Source organism: Phodopus roborovskii, unplaced genomic scaffold, assembly GCF_943737965.1.
Source record: "Phodopus roborovskii unplaced genomic scaffold, PHOROB, whole genome shotgun sequence".
Taxonomy (NCBI): domain Eukaryota; kingdom Metazoa; phylum Chordata; class Mammalia; order Rodentia; family Cricetidae; genus Phodopus; species Phodopus roborovskii.
Window position 1 is genome coordinate 1,834,931 of NW_026126576.1, and position 19,844 is coordinate 1,854,774.

Sequence of the window (19,844 nt, forward strand, 5' to 3'; positions counted from 1 at the left end):
TTTCTAGTGCCAAACCCTTTAGTGTTTTATTTTTTTAGATGAACACTTGGCGTGCTTTCACAGATGTCTGAGCTTGGAGGGACAGTAGGAGACCAAGCTGAGTCCGTTGTAATTAATATTAAACAGCCAGGTCTGTTCCCTTGAGGCAAACTGGAGAGACACGGAGAGGAGCTGCTGACATTGACAAGGAATCCAAACAGGACTTGCACTATCGGTATACACCACGTTGCCGCTCCCCGGCTTGGCCTTCTGGGAGTTGTAGTCTTTGTGGAAGCTGCTCTCCTAGAGAGTTGGTATGCTCTTCCCATAAGGAACTACAAATCCCAGGATGAACCAGGCTCTGCCCCTCCCGCTCTGGTGTGAGTGTAAACTCACCGCGCCGGGGCGGGCGGCCGGCTAGCGGGCTTAGCGGGGTACTGCGCAGGGCGCGTGGCTTGGGGGACCCAAGTTCCCCCATCTTCGTCAGGTGCCGGGCGTTCTGCTCCAAGTCCCAAGAAGTGGAAGGCGGGCAAGAGGGAGCCATGCAGTCAGAATCTGGGATCGTGGCGGATTTCGAAGTCGGGGAGGAGTTTCACGAAGAACCCAAAACCTATTACGAACTCAAAAGTCAACCTCTGAAGAGCAGGTGAGTGGTGACAGCTGGAGGGAGGCGCGGCTGGAGGCCCAGAGGCTGCGCGCTTGCTGCCTTGGAGCGAGAACAGCCAGTCTGACTAGCTGTGGGACAAGGACCCCGTGCCCTTGCCTTGGGGTACAGGGCGACTTGTTCCCTGGCTTCTGGGGTCCTGCTCTCAGATGACTTGCTCGCATCCTAGGGTGTCTGACAGACACTTCGGGGGCACCATGGGTCTTTTAGGATGGCTCATCCAGGCGCGGGGACCCTTGGCTGCACATGCCAGCTGCTGAGCTGAATGGGGGCTGGGGCAGTACCCGGCCGAGGTGGGGGTAGGAGGAGCACCGGACACGGACCGTGACCTGGTGCTACCCAGCTGCAGAGTTTTTCTGAAGATCGTACCAGGCTGAGGGCTCAGAAAGCGAGAGCTTGGAGTGGATGGAGATCCCATGCCCCAGAGAAGCAATAAACTGGCATGGAGTGGCTCCTTGTAGTTCAGCCTCTTTGGGAGAGACTGCTCCGGCTGGCCCCTAGGTGAAGTTCACCTGGACTTTTTCTGCCACCTGCCACCTGGGAGCATCTGAGTCGCCCCCCCTCCCGGGGGGGGGTAGGGCGGGCAGCGGGTGGGCGTGTCTCCCTGAGCTCTTAGGAATAGAGCTCTTAGCAAATGCAAAAAGAAGGGAGGAAGGAAGAGAGAGAGGGAGGGAAGGAGGGAAGGCAAACAGACAGACAAGCTAATTCAGAGGTCTATGGTGGTTGGGAATGATTTGGCTGCTACACACCTTTAACTCCCCAGGCACTTCAAAAACTTTGGGACTGGAGTGAAGATTCCCTCTAGTCTGGTGCCTCCCACCCCTGTACACCTGCAACACCCTATCCTTTGTGTCACTATCCATTGCTGTTTGCCTGGCAGAATCGGTTATCTTCCCCTTTCCCTGTCTTTGATCATGCTGGATCCCTAGCACTTATTTCCAGTGTTTACAGAGAGGGGGATGGTCACTGGAATCTGTGATAGCCAAAGAAAGGCTTTATTTCCATCCCTTTCATTTGTGAGATGAGATAAGACTGAGGTTGGAAGCAGCATCATCACCTTATCCATCAATTATCACTAGGGTCTAGATGAGTGAGGTTCCCTTGGCAGAGGACAGAGGGCCTCAGTTTCAGGGAAATGAAGGACCAGGGAGGCAGAAGTGAGGGGTGGAGTCCTTGCTTTTGGAAAGAAGGAGGGTGAGTCTTAACTCTGCTGGAAAATTGAGCCAGGTTACTTTTTTTCAGGCCTGGGGCAGGACCTTGAATCCAGTTAGGCGAACAAACTCTGGGAAGAACAGATGTCCCTGGCTGCCCTTGCTAAAGCAGGCTTTTTGCACATGCTTGTGGCAGAGTGGAAGGAAATGTGTTAGGCATTGAGATGCGTTAACTTGGCCTTTCACTGGTGGCTTCTTTTCATAACGGCTATTTTGTATGTGAACATGGATTGTGTGCATTGGGTGCTCTGAGTGATATTGTGTGAGGGGTATTGTTGGTTATGCTCGTTAGGGCTTTTTCTGCATGTGGCTGAAGGGACCAGTGTTTTACTGAGCAGTCCCTGCTTTTGCTTCTATAAGCAAATGCTCACATGGCCAGAATGAGGGAGTGTGTGTGTGTGTGTGTGTGTGTGTGTGTGTGTTTCTGAAAGAAATGAATTAACTGGACTGTTTAGAACATTTGATGATGGGTGATACATTAAATGAGTTTGAGGGAGTGAGGAAAATATGCTCTGGAGAATACCAGTGAGTGCCGTGATACTTATGTGGAAGGCTTTGGTTCTGTTCTTTGTCATAGTCAGCAAGAATGGCACCCAGGAGCACATGTAGCTAGCTAGCTAGCTTGGGGAAGGGAAACTATGGGTAAGTGGGCATAAACAGCTTCATGTGTTGGTACTAGAAGCAGGTGCCAGGAAGAATGGAGGAGACATAAGCTCTTTGAAATAAACCAGTTAAATAAAATCTGTGAGTAAGTATGTGGAGTGGGTGACATTTCTTGACAGTTGTCCTAATGGCATTGCCATTTGCATATGTTGTGTGACTTTAAATGGGTTTTATGTGGTTCAGGGCCTTCTCATTGTTTTTAATTTGGAGTCTTTACCGGGGCACCCCTTAAGTTCTGGTTGGGAAAAAATTGTAATGAAAGTTGCAGATTCTTGTAACAAGGCCATTTATCCATTGTATTGTTTAGATCAGTGGTTCTCAACCTATGGGCCTTGATCCCTTTGGGGTTGAATGACCCCAGGGGATGCATATCAGATAGCCTTCATATCAGATAATTAAATTACAATTCATAAAAGTAGCAAAATTACAGTTATGAAGTAGCTACAAAAGTAATTTTATGGTTGGGAAGTCACTATGACATGATGAGTTCTATTAAAGGGTTTGATTAGTAGGAATGTTGAGAACCAATGGTTTAAAATTCACCTATGTCTTGCTTATTTCTCCACTGTGACATTGACCAAGTCGGTGTCAGTCCTTTCCTGGGTTATAGAATCAATCTCTTAACTCTCTCAGCCTTGGCCACTTTTAGATTTTTCATTTAGCTGCCACAATATTCTTATTAAACTGATTTTCTCTTAGGGCTGAGACCATGAGTCAGTCAGTAAAGTGTTTGCCACACAAATAAGAGGACCTGAGTTTTATTCCAAAAACCCACATGAAGATGCCAGGAATGGTAGTTGGCAGTTGTAACCCCAGCACTGGGGAGGTGGAGATGAACTTGCTGCCAAGCCAGTCTGTCTGAATTGAAAAGTTATAGATGAAAGTGAGAGATTCTGTCTCAAAAATTAAGGTGAAGAGTGACTGAGGAAGGCACCTAAAGTTGACTATAGTCTTCAAATGCATATACATTCACAAATGCATATACAGACACACATCCTTGTATACAGTGTACTCTCACATACATGTGAACATGAACACACACACACACACACTCACACTAAATAAAAAATACCCACATGACTTTCAGTCAGAGATCAAATCTGGAGACCTTCACTTGTCACTGTGGAAGAGAACTGTGCTTAACCTTCATCAAGTGGATTCTAGGGATGTGTTAGTCTTTCTATGGTACACAGGACAGCTTCCAGAAAAGGATCACCCAGGCCTTGTGTTAAAATTCAAGCTGGGCCATGCTGTTCTCTCTGGTCAAAGCCCTCCATGGCCCTTACTTTTCTTCAGTCCTTCACATGGTGCAAGGCGGCCCATGTAGTCAGGGTGCCTACCAGCATGGGCCTTACCTCTTGCCATTATCATTCTAGGAAGAGCCCAGGCTCTTCTACCTCTGGAACTTTGTGTGTTGCACTTGCCTCTGCTTGGACTACCCTTGGCCTAGACAGTCACAGTACTGTACTAACTGTCATTCTCATGTTCCCTGATTCTCTTCACAAGGATAGTGTGGCCTTCTGTAGCCATTGTGTTCATAATTACTCTCCCTCCAAACTCTCAGTCTTTCATAGTGTTAATGTTATAGTTTACAATGCTATTTGGCAATACTTTATAAAGGTTGGAGATACACACACACACACACACACACACACACACACACACACACACACGCACGCACGCACACACACACACACACGCACCAGATCTCAGGGCTCCAAGGTGGCAAGGATTTCTCTCAATGGCTTGTTAACTCTGGAGTCCCCAGAATCCAGAACAGTCATTCAGCCTCACAGCTCTTGATGTCTTGAGACAGATGATTTCTTTCTTCTGTCCAATATTCAGAATAATGTCTGGTAATATGTATTTGTTGAAGGTTTTCTCCTTTAGTATGCCACAAAGGTGTCATGTTTAATTGTTGTTTTTGTACTCACTGTTGTGTTCTTTTTAAAAAATAATTCCCAGCAGGCTTTCTTCAAGGGTGCATTTCCATATTCTTCACTGGGGTTCAGCCCAGACATTCAGCTGTGTGGCTGAACTTAGATTCCGCGAAGCTCATCTTGGTCATACTGACTGCTGAAGTGTCATAGGAAGAGACACAGTAGAGCAAAGATTCTCATGGTGAATGGTGATCTCCTGGGAATGAAGTCTCCATGGTGGGTCACAGAAGAAACAATCACCATCTGGACCCAGAGTTACACATTGGCAAGTCACACCAGGGAAATGTCCTTGAGCTTCTGGGGATGAGTGGGCAAAGTCTGGAGGTCTTTTGTTCTGAAAAGCAGCATTGCAGAGCACAGTGACCTGTGGCCATAGCCTTCATTAGGAGGGGTTTACTTTGCAGCAGCCTACATCTCCCTGGCTGCTGATGCTCTTTCCTGTGCACACCTAGGAACTGGCAGCATTTGGTCCCAGTTTCCGCCTACAGATTTTAGTACTGCTTCAGACAGTATTAAATTTCCTGCAGATTAGAAATGGGAATGGAAGCCAGTGTTAAGTTAATCATGGCAGGATGGGACTATTGTAGGGGTGCCAAGTGTGGATTTAAGGAGAGTTGTGTGGACTTTGCATAAGCTTGTGATGGGATGAGAAACATAGACTGTCCTGTTCCCCACAGGTCACAAGCTGAGTCCCCCCACCACTCCCCAGTTTTTATGCTAAAAATACTCTTTTATTTTAGGAAATAATAATCCATGCTTGGCAAAACAAAGCTGTCAAGTCCATCTCAATTTCTCTCTCTCCCTCTCCTTGCCCCCCCATCCCATAGCTGGTTTGTTTGGTTTTGGACATTTTCTTTTTCTTTCTTCCTTCCTTCCTTCCTTCCTTCCTTCCTTCCTTCCTTCCTTCCTTAATCTTTCTTTCTTTCTTTCTTTCTTTCTTTCTTTCTTTCTTTCTTTCTTTCTTTCTTTGATCTGTCAGATCTGCAGGGAACAATTAGCATAAAGCTTGAAAGCCTTGCTTTGTCATTGTATTTTCCCCCTAACTAGCCTGGTGATCTCTAACTTAGTTTCCTCATCTAGCAAATAGTAGTTTCCTTCCAGAGACTAAGAAAATAAACAGTGACACTAACTTTGGGGATGGTGCTGGTACATAGTCATTATTCTCCAAATGTGAATACATGTGGCTCTTGTTTTTCTTTTTCTTAGTGAGCTCCAACATTCTGGAATGTGTTTGTATTTAGTAGATTGTGGCTCACTTCTCTAAGGCAAGTCTTATTATGTAATAAAACTTCCTCAATCTTGCAAATTCTTTTTTGCTTCTAACAAAGGGTTTGGGACTTTATTTTTACATTTTATATTTTTGAACCATCTGATATTGGTTTATTTCTGTGGGTTAAGACCTGGCAAGTGTGGCATCAGTACACACATAAAAATCTATAACCAGCATGTATTTTCAAGTCTGAGTACATTGAAACTAATAGTCATAATGATGGTTAACAGGTGGTTAGTATTGCTGTGTGCCAATCTCTGTTCAGAGTATTTTTATATGACTAAGATGTACTTAATCTCAGTCTTATGAGATGGCTCAGCTGTTAAAGGCTAAGGCTCACAACTAAAAAGAAAAGATATATTTAATCTTTGCAAAACCCAAGGAGGTACCTTAACTAAGAACAAAGGTGGTGTTAATTATGGTGTTAAAATGATCTAATCCTGACTATATTCCAGGAACTCTTTTGAACATAACAATTAATTCTCACTTAAGCCTTGGGCATCTGTATTTTTATTTTCCACTTTTTTTCAGAGAGGGAAACTGAGGCATGCCAAATACTCTCGATAGGACCCAGATGTAAACAGAGGCAGGCTAGTTGGACCCCCAGGCTTTTGTCAGCTAATGTGCACTGTCCTGTACAAGGCAGTGTGCATGATTATACAGAATCCAAATCTGCAGCCAAAACTCCCAGTGGGGTAAGGGATAGAGAACATGTCCATCCAGTGACCATACAAGGCAGAGTGTGGCCTGCTGTGGGCATCAGCAATGGGGGTTTATTTATTAGAAGAACCAGAATTGCTGTGGTGGGGGCAGTGGTTCTGTGAGTGAATGAGGGGATTTGAATTTGACCTTCAAAGTGAAGCAATACTCAAACAACCGAGAAGGCATGAGAAGCACTGAGGGCTTGCTCCTCAATGCTAGCAGACACTGGACTTGGTCTGGAAGGTTTGGGAACCACATTAGTGTTGTGACTATGTCTTGGCCACTTACCCAGTGCACCTGGCTTTAAGATGCCTGATGTCATGGAATCTCAAGTAGCCTATAAGACCCGTAGACCTTATCTTTTTGAGATTGGTATATGTTTTAAAACAGGCAAAAAGATATGTATATGCTTTCTTTTTCTGGTAGAATTGCACTGTGGCCTTGTCTCCTCTTAACAACTCAACTCCTATAGTCTCAGAAGCAAACTAGACAAGACTGAGGTGCCTCAACCTGGCAGATGTTCCAGCCTCATTATGCAGATGAGCTTTTCGATATGATTAGACGGAACACTTGATTAAAGTGGGATTCTAAGTGTTGGTTTTGCCTGTTATTGGAGATTTCCTCTTCCCGAGTGCTGCTATTTATAGAGTGTCTTTAAGTGTGTGTATGTTTAATTCCCTTTGAGTTCTGCAGTGCAGTTTGCACTAGCTGATGTTTAGATCTGCTCCAGTTGTGCAAGAAGTGGAAAATACCCTTTTTTAGAACAGGTCACATGTGCTTGCTGTCAGGAATAGGACCTCAGTGTAGAAAAATATATCTCGGGACATATCAAAGTTACTAAATTTCTTTCTCCAACTGCTTTGTTTCAGAACTGGCAGGATTAGGATAAATAACAGAAAAAAAATATCCTGAGTTACTATTCTTTTTTTGGTCATCTGTCAAGGACAGCAAGAAAGAGCTGCGTTTGTTTTTGTGTGTGTGCTTGTGTGAGTAGCAAGTATAAAATGTGCTGTACTGTTAGGTTTGTCTCGTCGAAGTAAATCATAAAAATATGTTTAAGCACTCTCCAAATGTGGATTATTTGGAGGAATGATCAGGAAGGCAGGTCAGAGACAGTGAATGTGGCCATTGCAAGCTTTTGGTATTAGCATGCCAAATTTACAGTTTATCTAGAGAATTTTCTGTTTCTAAATACTGTGGGACCAGAGGAATGAAGTTACACCAAGACACAAAGTGTGTACCTTTGTTGACACTGGAGGCCTGGGCTGTCCACTGGAAAATTCCCCTTCCCATTTTTGGTACCAGCATTTCCTGAGGCCTACTTTGGCTTCATTTCTCCAGGTTGCATCTTAAATATGGGTTCCTTCTTTCTTTGCTCTGTTGTTTTCTCCTGTGTTGGGCCAAGCATGTTGTGGAGGAGGATGAAGGGGTAACCCCTTGTGGTGGTGTTTACATGAGGCCCTTGTCTTGAGATTCCAGTGATGAGCCTCTTGTCTTTCACCATCACTTCCTAGTACTTCTCAAGAGCTGGGTGCTGTGGTCCAGGTGCACAGGCACAACAGATAGGACCTTACTGGTGGTTTTCTATCCCAGCTGGAAGCTGAGTCAGGGTGGGCTGGTGGAGAGGAATAAGCCTAATTGGTGAGAAGCGGTCCTAGGGAGCAATGTCATACCTCAACTTCGTGAGGCCCCTTTTGTGGCTTCCCAGTCCCTGCTGCCCCCAGTCACTCAGTCATGTTGAGCAGAAGAAACATAGCTCTGAGGTCAGAAGGACCTGAGCATATTTTTCTTCCTAAACATTGCCCCCCTCTCCCCATTTTTCCCTCCTTGTAATAGTTATGTATTAAGTATTTCTACTGTATCTGGCTTTTGCTGGCTCCAGGGAATGAAGAGAATGAAATATAAATTAGATAAAGTTTTTTTTTTTTATACTAACACTGTGCTTCCATCTTGGAGGTAGGGACCTCTAAGTTAATAATGAACCAAAGAAACAAACTGGGTGTTTTTGGTAGCTGCAGTGGAATTGGACTGAGAAAGATGCAGGCTGTCTGGGGTGGGAAGGCCAGGGATGGCTTGGTGAAATAAGCACTTATGAAATAAGACCTGACGTGATGAAGAATGTCTGATATAACGGTGCATACATCTTGGTGCTACCACTCACAGACTCTGTTATTTAAAAAAAAAAATAATAATCACACAACCTCTTTGAACTCAAGTTCCCTCTTGAGTAAAACAACTACTTTGCCAAATTTCTACAGAAATAGAAGGTATATATATATATAAAATCCAGCTAACATCAGTTTGGTGCTAAGATTTACTGAAGGTACGATGTGAAAACTGGAGAACGAATAGACATTAATCTTTGTTATGAGTATTTATAGCTTGGTTTTGAGGTTTTTTCTTAGTAGTGGATGAGTCACTCTTTATAAAATTAACCCTGGACTAAGAGTGGAGATGGGTCTTGCCTTTTATTTTTTCTTATTATTTCTTCTTCTTATTTTATTACTATTTTTTATTTCCTTAAGAATTGTCTGGCTCCATGTTGTTGTCCCTGTTATGTCTTCACAGATGTCACATCTGACCCTACCTGGCCTAGGACTGGGCTTTGGGTTGGGTTTGGGGTTTTTTTTTGGGGGGGGGTGTACAGCTAAGGTGTGAGCAAATGAGGATTCAACAGCAGATTTCACAAGATGTACCCATCCTCCTGACTCCCAGCCCTGGGTCTCAGCAGTGGATCATGTGTCTTCATGTGAAGTGTTAGTGTTGGTGCAGAAGTCAAGAGAAGAAGCTGACTTCCCATGCTCCGCCCAACTCTCACCAGCCTCGACTTCCACAGATTGTAGCTGTTAAAACAACCTCTTTGAGAATAGTTTTTTCTTTTTTCAAAAGTCATTTGGATTTTGATATCTGTGTTCTTTCATTCACATACCTGTGGATTGGTGACTTTCAAAAGGAAATATTAGTCAGAAAGCAGGTATTTCCCATCTAAATCAGCAAGTTCGGGTCTAGGGGCAGGCACTGATAGACACCAGTTCTCAAAGATGCTGTGGCTCGTTGAGCAATTTCAGGAAGGCGTGTGTGGGCTTTGTTTTCCCTACCCTGCCCCTTCCCCAAAGTGAGTCATTTGCTGAATCATTCACATACATTCCCTCACTTTCCATCTGACCAAGGACATCATTGGGAAAGTGGTTTCCTGCCTAGTAGAATATTCACAGCTTATATTTGCAGACCATGTATTTTCATTGGACAGAGTTTGTCTTCTCTAGAAGATGTTGTGAGGCAGCAAAGATTAATTAAGCATAATGGCTGGAGTTATATTTGAATTTGAAAAGTGACAGTCTGTTGAGGGTTCTGTGTTTACTTTGGCCCCTTTTTACATGGAAATCACCAACATGGCTTTCTTGGTTAGCTCAGGCACTAGAAACCATACAAATAAATTCTGCCAGAAGACGTAGGTAAACACATAGCCCCATTGTTCTTTTGGTATGAACAAGGTCTCTCCTGAACTAGCGGAGATAGCACTCTACAGTTAAGTTGGTGAAGCCACACATGGATATGCCCCTTGTGGTCAAATCTCAGCTACCTTTCCATCAAAAGGCCTGGGTGCATTTTATCTTTCAGTTTTCTGCAAAAATGAAGTGAGTTCCTCCAGTGTCAGCCCTGCCCAGTTGTATTTTTGAGCCTGCAGAGTGATACAGTACAAACTTAGGACATTGGTCAGTAGAACCCTTTGGAACCAATTCATCATGCTTTTGGCTTAGAATGATTGAGAATAAACATTACCATAGTGTGATCAGTTAGTCCTTTATTTGCAAAGCAATGGGGTAACTTCAGCTGTGCATTCTTGAAAAGTCTATTTATTTTAAAAGGCTATTTACAATAGCCTAGGTGAAGCAAGCCCAACAAATATGAGCAGCTGGCACAATTCCCTGTGACAAGCAAATGCAATCCTGTCTGTTTGCTGCAAGGAAACACACGTGGAGAGTAATTTGAGAGGTTGGCCACTGACTGGAGTGTCCTGGGCAATCAGACTGCAGACTTTTTGGAACCACACCTTACATCATTCATCATAGCTTGGTAATTTCTTCCTGTACTTCCACTAATAATATTTTATCTAGGTAAATGCTAGGTGAGTAAATGGCGAATGATGGGCGCTTGGAATGCAGTTCCAGTGATGCAGATTGCAAAGGGAAGCTTTACAGCTGTTGAGTTAGAGTGAATGAGAGGGCTGATTGGACTTGCTTGGTCATCACAACAATGTCACTGAAATGTACAATTTAACGGAATCCAAGTAACAAAGACAATTAATTAGTTGAGTTTTATTGGGGGGGGGTGTTCATTGTTACTCTGTGGTACTACAGTGACTTTGGACAATCTTTTCCTTGTAACCCTCTTCTCTGTCTCTTGATTCCACACACCTGACAGTAACCTAGTTCGTTTTCACTGGCAGCCAGTATCCCTTCCTTTACATATTTCTCCTACTAGATAGTTTCATTTCACTTATGAACAACCTCTTTCCCAAGTTCAGTCCCTTTTACATGCTCAGTCCTTGTAGTTGAATTTCATGATAGATGCTTGGTCCCATGTCCTTGTCACAGGAGTTGGTTTCAGGATGTGCTGACTTGTGAACCCTAAGAGGATCCTAAGATTTCTTTGGGTACTGCCATATCACTCATGTAGCTCTACTAAAGAACTTTCCAGAGAGAATTACCCTTTAAACAAACAAACAAACAAACAAACAAACAAACAAACAGGTGATGATATTTAGCAGTGATTATTATTTATTTCTGACATGCCAATACAAGCAACACTCCATGATTTTTACTAAAAGCCCTCTGTGTCAGAATTTTTTTTATTGTAAAACATCAATCTAAGAATAATTTAACAAAGAGGCATGGAATTTATGGAATTGTATCTGAGCAGTGATTTTTAGTAAAAGTGCCCCATTTAGGTATACCACCCCTAGAGGGCTCCTGGGATGGCCCACCTCCCTTTCTGATGTAGTAGCTCAGGATAGGGTCTGAGAAGTCATATGTCTAGCAAGTTTGTAACTGTACTTTGGTAAAGTGGAGGTCGTCGATGGTTTTGCTCAAGGAGCTTGAAATTGCAAAGATGTTGGATATAAATAATATATAATGACAAGACTGGTTCCTGTCAGGAGACAATATTCAGATTAATCATGTTTAATTAGAAAAGGAAATTGATGGGTAAATGACACAAAAGTCCAGGGATATGAATGGCAGGTTTATCCAAGAGTTTGACTTTCTAGTGGCTTGCAGCTCAGCTTTCTTTACTCTGCTAAGGACTGGCTTAGATCTCTAAATGGGAGTAGTTTCTTCCCGACTCTGCGAGGGTGGAACTGGAAGCAGACTGAAGAAGTCACTTGACTGAGGGATTGGGTTGAGAAACAGGGTGATGGTGGTTTGGGGCACGTCCACATGACCGAATTGTTTTCCACAAAACTTCTGTTGAATAAAACTTGAAATACGACTGTCGGTCTGTTTTCCCATCTCTAATGAATTCCAGACAGTTTGTAGAGTGTGGGAGCTTCCAAAACAGAGGGGTGGAATGACTGGGCCCAGCCAGTGTTCCTTCTGTCACACACAAGGCTGCCCTGATATAGCAGACTCTTCCTTTTTGTTCTAAACCTCACCACACTGCTCGTTCCTATAATTGGTGAGGGGGGGGAGAGCTGTGAGAAGGAAGGTCAGGGCCAGACAAGACAAATTAAGTCCATAAGAAAGTTCCAGACTCTGAATTTACCAGAAATGCAACCTGCCTGTGTTTAATCCACTTAGAACCAAATGTTTTGAATTTTGTGTTTTTGCTGTTGTTGCCCAGTGAACTTCTGCAGAGAAAGAACTCTCATCTGTTCTGACCGTAAACCGATTAAGAGTTTTCGCCACCACTTCAGGAAGTCTAAATTTAGGAGAAGGTGGACTTGAACTGAAATTCCATGTTGGCCACCGTCTAGCTGAGTACCCTGCGCACATTATCCCTGGGGCCTCAGTTTCAGTGCAGCACTGAAAGGAGAGTAATGAATAGGTAACAACACAATATGGAGTTATAGGGTAACTATGTGACTTGACAGAGATTTTTAGGGGCTAGGGACATAGCTCAGTCAGTAAATGCTTGCTGTGCAAGTGTGAGGACCAGTATTTAGTTCCCAGAACCCATGTAAAAAAAGTAGGGTGTGGTGGCATGTGTTGTAACTAGGGCTTAGGATATGGAAATAGGCATATCTAGGGGCTAGCTTGCTAGAGAGCTCAGCATACTTAGTAAGCACCAGGCCAATGAAAATGAAAAGAACCTCCCACGCCATATGTACACAGAATAATAATGAAGAGCCATGCCTGAAATTGGTCTCTGACTTCCATGTGTGCTTGTACTTATGTATATGCATACCCCCCCCACATATATATGTGTTTGTACACATAAGGACTTTCTCACATACGCATTGAGAAATGTGAAGAAATATGTGAATGTAGTCATATGCCCAAATACTGGCTGTTAGTCCCTTCCAGTTAACCTTCATACATGACATCAGTTAGGTTTTTGACATGAACTTTTAGTTTTGATACCACGGTAAGGAGGGAATGACTCCAGGGCAGGCAGGACAAGAAGTAGGTCCATAGAAAAGGCCTGAAATAATCACCAAGTTGGGTAATCAGTATTGGGATATTTGAGAGTTGATCCAGGTCAAATAGTGGGGAATGGTGGGATGCCTCAAAGGGAGATGTTTAAGACTGGCACGAGCTGTTTACATGCAAGGCGTTGTTACCTTTGTGGCCAGCACAGTCTTTGTCTCTATCAACATGTTTCCTTTCATCATAATTATAGAGCATGGCTGGGTGGAGAACTCATAAGAGGAGGCACTAATTGGAATTGTGCAATTGCTCAGTGCCACTGCTGTGTCTGTACAGGCTCCTGTCATTGCTAACTGTCCTGATCCAGCCTTGTCCATGGTGACTTCCTGCTTTCTGGTCACACATGCTACACTTTCATCTATTTATGTAGTCATATTCATCCAGTGTCAGGCAGAAGACCTCACATGCCCAAACTTGAGGATCTTTCTATCTTCCTATGTACGCTAGGAGTATAGAAACAGAGTTTGAAATGTTCTCCTCCTACACCAGCATAGCACGGTTGCATTTCTTGGCCATTGCAACTTTTCTCTCCTGAAAGTGGTGGTTAACTTAGTGTTTAGAAAGGAGTTAACTTGAGAAGTAACTGTCATTCTTGGGGGGAACAGTTTCATCACACACTAGGTATATGTAAAGGCCTTCATCAGTTGGTGTTCAGCCATGTTCCTGGGTACCAGCATGCTCACCCCTCTAATTTTATGAAATAATGAGAGGATGACTAAAGAAAGGTTCCAGCAGATTCAGACATGGTGGTGCACATTTTTGATCGATGAACCCAGGAGAATCTTGAATTCTAGGGCACTTGGGCAACATAGCAAGACCTTATCTCAGAAAACCCAACCAGATCAAGCCAAAACAGAACAAAAGACTGCATCGTATGTCAGCTGTGATGTCAGGTCTAACTGTTAGTTACTCTGTGCTATGTATTATCCTTGCTCACTGTGGTAGTTTGTGCTATCTGTGCCGCTACTGGTATCTTTGCAATGTAAGTTGCAAAGTTAGGGTCTTTTGTGAAAATGGAAGAAATGGAAAGTCATAGAAATGTTCATCTGAGGAAGCTGTTGACTTTTCCATTGCTCTGACACTGCAAGTGTCTCAGTCACAGTTGGTTTTTCTATGGCTTGAACACTCTGACTGTATGGTTGATCTTCAAATGTGTGTGGGTTTATACAGCAAACTTTGGAGTTCAGACTAGTTCTGAATGAATTGAAGAGTTTTTCACACCTCTTCCCTCAAGTATTTGCTGTTATGTACGTAGGAATGGGAACAGATTTGCCAACCAGTTAATTAAACACACACACACACACACACACACACACACACACACACACACACACACACACACATCCCTTCTACCAGAATCTGGCTGTGCAAACAGTGTTTCTTTCAAGGTAGTTGCAGCCTTGCTGTGTCATTCCAGCTAACCCTACTTTGTTTCTGAGAGAAACAGTTTCTATCTTGAGGATTACAAGGAAATAAGCAACATGAAATTCTTCTTTTCCACATTGCTGAAGCAAAGACATTCAGAGCCAGGTTCTTTGGGATCAGAGAGGATGGAGCTTGAGTACGGTTGCTTAGATCTATCATGCCTGATGGATTTCTGAAGCCTGAACTTCAGTGAGAGGAATGGATGAATCTACGGAGAGAAAGGGATACAGCTTGAGGGAAAGAGCCAGATAGTTGTGATGGGAAAGTTGTCAGAGCAGATACTAAGAGATCTGCCTCTTGCTCCATTTTTTCTGAGTCTTGGCTTGGGAATTACTTGTAGATTCTCAGTTTATTTATTTTTCTCGTTCAGGTGAGGGTATATCTCACAGGTATTGAACCTAGCATGGAGTCAGGAAATAATGATGAGCAAGAGAGTCAAACTGAACATTGTTCTGCTCTTGGTCAGTGGAAGGGTGGATTTATGGGTAATGACTTGATCGACAGTCAGAGGAGGTCTTTCTAGAGGAGATGAGCCTGATTCTACTCTAGAAATAAATATGCTTTAAATGGCATTCATCGAGGGCATCTATTAGCTGCCACTGTACTTGAAAGTCTCATTTAAACAGTATCATGCTCCTCATAGTCATAAATAAATACTTATTTTATTGTCAGCGAGTCCCCAGGAGAATAGAGAATTTGAAGTTTGTTAGGCTTGTCAAGTGCCCAGGACACTGAGTGACCACCAAATCTTTTTGGATTAAAGAATAACCAAAATGTTCCAGGGATATAGCTTGATTGCTAGAGTGTTTAGCATGTATCATACACAACACTAGAGTCTATCCCCACCACCAGTTAAAGCCTGCTGAGAGTCATACACCTTTAATCCCAATTCTTCCCAAGGTGGAGGCTGGAGGCTCAGAGGGTCGAGGTCATCCTCAGAGTAGCCTCAGATACACAAGAATCCATTTCAAAAACTAAAAGCACAAGAAAGCCCCTAGTAAGAATTGGATAAAGTTTTTGTTGTTGTTGTTGTTGTTTGTTTTTTTTGTTTGTTTGTTTTTTCTTGTGGATTCAAAGGGCTCTTCTGGGAAATGGGCAGGAAATGGTTTCAGACTTTACCCTTGTTAAATTTTCCTGAGCCTTAGTTTTCTCTCTTGTTTAATAATTTCTCTCTTGTTTAATTCTATTGATAGAATTTCTCTCTTCGGACAGCAGCTATGGTGCGTAAGGTGCCCGGTGTTCACAACCCTCAATACAGTAAATGAGTAGGCAAGGGATTGCTATTGTTCTTGTTGCTAAGAGGCACAATAAGCTACAGCCAGCATCCCTTATTTTTGATGGTTATGTTCTATAATATCATCAAAACCATCAAACTTGTAAATATTGAATTATTACTGGGGCAATTCCCAGAGCCCCTGGTCCCAAGATTTTTTGTTAACCAATCAGTGTATAACTGTCTTAAGTGTGGTTTTTGTTTAAGATATTGTATTTTATGAATATTATTGGCTTGTTAAGATTGAACTGACCAGTGATACTATATCTCATGTCTGAGGAATGTTCACTTTATTACCTGTGTTGTCTCCTTACCTGAAAGCCTCCTTGACATGTAGCAGCATGAGAGATAGTGGTGTAGTCTCAGCCTTGTGTTTAAGTAGTGGGGTCACCAACACAAAATACAAAAACACACTGATAGACTGTGGAAGGATACTTGTCTACAGTGGATGACCAGTGTGGATGTAGGACGGCAGGTCCTAACCTCACTTGACCTTAGTGGGGAGTGTGTGCATTGGCTACTTGCAGTTCTTAGTATTCTATATATGCCCATCATTAATTACAAGAAAGCCACAAATATTGATATTTGGGATTCCAGATTTTACTTACCAACTGAACTGGAAAATGGAGAACCCATACATAATGAAAATTGACTTTGCTGGAAATGGTCTTCTTGCAGCTACACTCCTATAGTTTGGATGTGGTGGGTTGGACATCAGCCATGCTAAAAGAAGGAACTTAGTCTTCTATTTTTCCTGTTTGTGGGCTCTAAACATGACCCATCACTGCCAAATTGTTGATATTCTCTGGGCTTCACTGTTCAGGTATAATACTTTTGACTGGCATAGTTCCTTTTATTCGTTATTTAGGAAGATGAAATATGAGAGTCAAGTCCTGGGGTGGGAACAGATAAACTATGGCGTCTTTACTGAAGAATCCAGGAGAAAGCAAATGGTGTAGAAATGCTGGTATAGATAGTTCTGAAGTACCCAGATCAGGCTCACTCAGGGCCTGAAGCTTACAGGTGCTGATTTTGATTTTCTTCTTTATTGGAAACCAGCATATTATTGTTATTAGCAGTCATTATTTTAAACATTAGCTGAGTATTTGTTATTAGTGCTTGGGATTCTTCTAGAAGGGAGGAGAGAGGAACTAGTTTCAGACACACTATTGAAACAAGAAAACACAAAAAGCCACCAGTAATAACAGCAGCTGCATCTAGCATTTTTACAACTCTTATTATGGCCTGTGTCTTAAGTTGTAGTTTGGCTTGCCTTTCTTATGTGTTTGAGTACCATAGTCCTATAAAAAGCTTATGTGTGTGTGTGTGTGTGTGTGTGTGTGTGTGTGTGTGTGTGTGTGTATGTGTGTGTATGTGTGTGTGTTTTGTGTGTGTGTGAGCACTTGTGCACATGCCCACTTTAATCCTGGGATGAGGAAAATTGCCTATGTAATTTTTTCCTACACTTTTCTGTGTTAGAAATTGAACTGTCAAGAATGAATAATTTATACCTGTGTGAATTTTGAAAACATCAAGTCATCTGCTACCCAAAAGGTATGGTGTGAGATGTTTAAAATGTTTTTATAATGTAATTCTCACATGAGATTGGCCGGCTTCCATTTTATAGTTGAAGAAATGGAGGCTTGTCTCTCTTTTTTCCCTTGGATATGTTAGGCCACTCCAATAAAGATGACATTAAGATTTAAATGTAGGACTGTCCAACTTGGGTGCTCACTTTTCTCCACCACTCCATGGTGGGTGCTGGCTATATTGTGGTTCAGAGGGAGTGGCAGGTGTGAGCAAGGGTGACAACTCATTGCTTTTGGAATGGAAAGAGGACTAGTTTCTGATGAAGTAAAGACCAATGACTCAGGGTGTGGCTGAACGTTTGAATCCAAGGTAAATAGATCTCTGTATTAAAGGTGCTTGAAGCATGCCTGGATAAAAAGCCCTTTGTCTTTCAAGTTGCTTCTGAAGAAGGAAAGGGAGACAGGTTGTGATGGCTCCCACAGAAGATAGGATGTTGGCTCCTTAATCATTCTCAAGAGTATGGTGGGTTGTAGGTTTCCCTGATTATTAAAGCTGTTCCTTGAAGTTTGCTTCCTGATAGCTTCAAACAGACTTCTTATTTACACACCCAGCATTGTGTTCTGCCACTGAACATGTATTTCCTAACATCTTGATGTTTTTCACTAATTTCTCTTACCTACCCCCCCACAAAAAACAAAACAAAACAAAACAAAACAAAAAAACCCCAAAAAACCAAAACAAAACTTGTTAATTGCTTTTCTTGTGTGCTTTCATAAAGTTGTAGCCAGTCTGTTCCCTTTTGGACTGTTTATCTTTGACATGCCAGAGTTCTTGAAACATCATAATATTGTGTAATGAGCATAACTTCTGCCTTGACATGTGGGTGTTAAGAGCGTTAGTCATTGTAAAGTATTGAGTTAAATATTTTCAATAAAAGGTTGTAATGATCTAACAGAGAGGAAAGAAGCTATAAACTTCCCAGTTGTTGGATTTAATGGTAAGCCATGTACTGAGTGGGTTCCCCAAGCATAGATCCATAGCATAGAAGCACAAACCTTATTCCACATAGCAAGAGAGCAAAGAGATGGACAGTTCAAAGGGACTTCATTGTCACACATGAAGAAAAGCAGCAACTCTTCAGGTTCTGAGAGCTCTTGCTTCCTAGTCTTTATCTGTCATGTATCTTATACTCCCACAGGAAATGTTAAAGTCTTCTGGGAGACGTTATCAATAGGGACTCCTGGGCTGAGCCTTAAGCCTCATTAAAGGCCCTTAGGTTTCTAACAATGATCAGTCAGTGTTGGAGAGCCACCAGGAGTTCTCCACAGTGCTGTGGAGAACCAGCCTCTATGTGAGAGAATGAAAAACGCCTGCACCTACCAAGGTGACTTTATGAAGAGTTTTGGGGAGCATTACTCATTATGAAACTATGTTCCTGTTGCCCTGGTTTATCTCCACAGACATCAGTCCATGGCAGAAGGTTGACTACTTGTCTCTCCGTGTCTCTGGGCATCTGAAGATGGTTGAGGTACATTGCTTTGGTCCTTTCTGGGGAGTGCATCGTAGGCATTGGCCTTCTGGAAATATTGTCTAGATAGTGTTTTGGTAATCAGTTTGTTACAATGACAGGCTGTTGTGTTCTTTGGGTTGGAGGTTGACCTGAGATTGTGGGCTACTCTTCTTTTTTCTTGCCAGAGATCTTCAGTTGTTTTGTCAAACAACCTCAGAGCTATGTACCTTTTCTGTCCTAGAGAGTTTGCAAACAAGGGGGTTGTTTTCTTGTCTGAGCAGTGTCTGTGACTGCTGTTAAGATATCTTGGCACTTGATATGTTCAAAGGAGGTCTGAGTCAAAGTATATCGCTGTTTCTTGAAATACTTTTCTCTTGTAGTATGGTGTCTCATACGTATTGATCATGATTTTCATGATCTAATAGGCAATTGATGACATTTCTGGGACTGGAGGCTTTATGGAGGGGAGATCTGTTTTCCTTGTTTACCTTTGTGTCTCTTCCTTACAAGCATTATTGATCTCTAGTTCCCTTGGATAAGATATTTATTTGTCTTCACCATTCCCTGAATCTATAGATAAGGACACACTTTTGAATGGGAGCCCAGGAACCTGTTGATGTAAAGTGTCTTTTACCTTTTATGATTATCATCGTTAGCACCTCCCTTCTTCCTGGCTGGGTTCCCTGTCATTTTAAGCAGGTAGCAATTACAGGTTTGCTAAAGAAGCTGGCTTCTGCTGCCAAGGATCCTATTAATTATCACTGTATCTCTAATTTAGCCTTCCCAGTGTTGAGAGAAGGCACATGTAAGCCTTCTGCTGAGCGGCTGCAATGGCATCTCCATAACAATCTTTCTGAGCTGGTTGTGTGGACTCTATGTTCAGCCAAAGGGCCAGGCTGGCCCTGGTGAGTGTTTTCATCTTTCTTCTGTATGTTGCTTAGTTAGTCAAGTTTTTGGTGGTGTGCTTGGTTTTCTCCTTCTGATTCTTACCTGAGTAAAAGCCAAGGGTTGGTCTTTACCTTGAGAACGC

The 19,844-nt window shown here is 42.7% G+C and overlaps 1 protein-coding gene across 12 annotated transcripts in view; it reads left to right on the plus strand.

Annotated features, from left to right (window-relative positions):
- Positions 1-392: 392 nt before the first annotated feature.
- Positions 393-19,844, plus strand: part of Mitf (melanocyte inducing transcription factor) — a 211,242-nt gene continuing 191,790 nt past the window's right edge. For 4 of the 12 annotated variants that reach the window (XM_051203493.1, XM_051203495.1, XM_051203502.1 and 1 more), the window contains exon 1: positions 394-625. In XM_051203493.1, coding sequence (XP_051059450.1) covers positions 522-625 — 104 coding nt within the window. In that variant the 5' untranslated portion in view covers positions 394-521. Of the gene's footprint in view, positions 626-18,681; positions 18,833-19,404; positions 19,720-19,844 lie in introns of those variants that run through there. The other 8 variants (XM_051203504.1, XM_051203496.1, XM_051203505.1 and 5 more) reach the window with 3 other exon arrangements.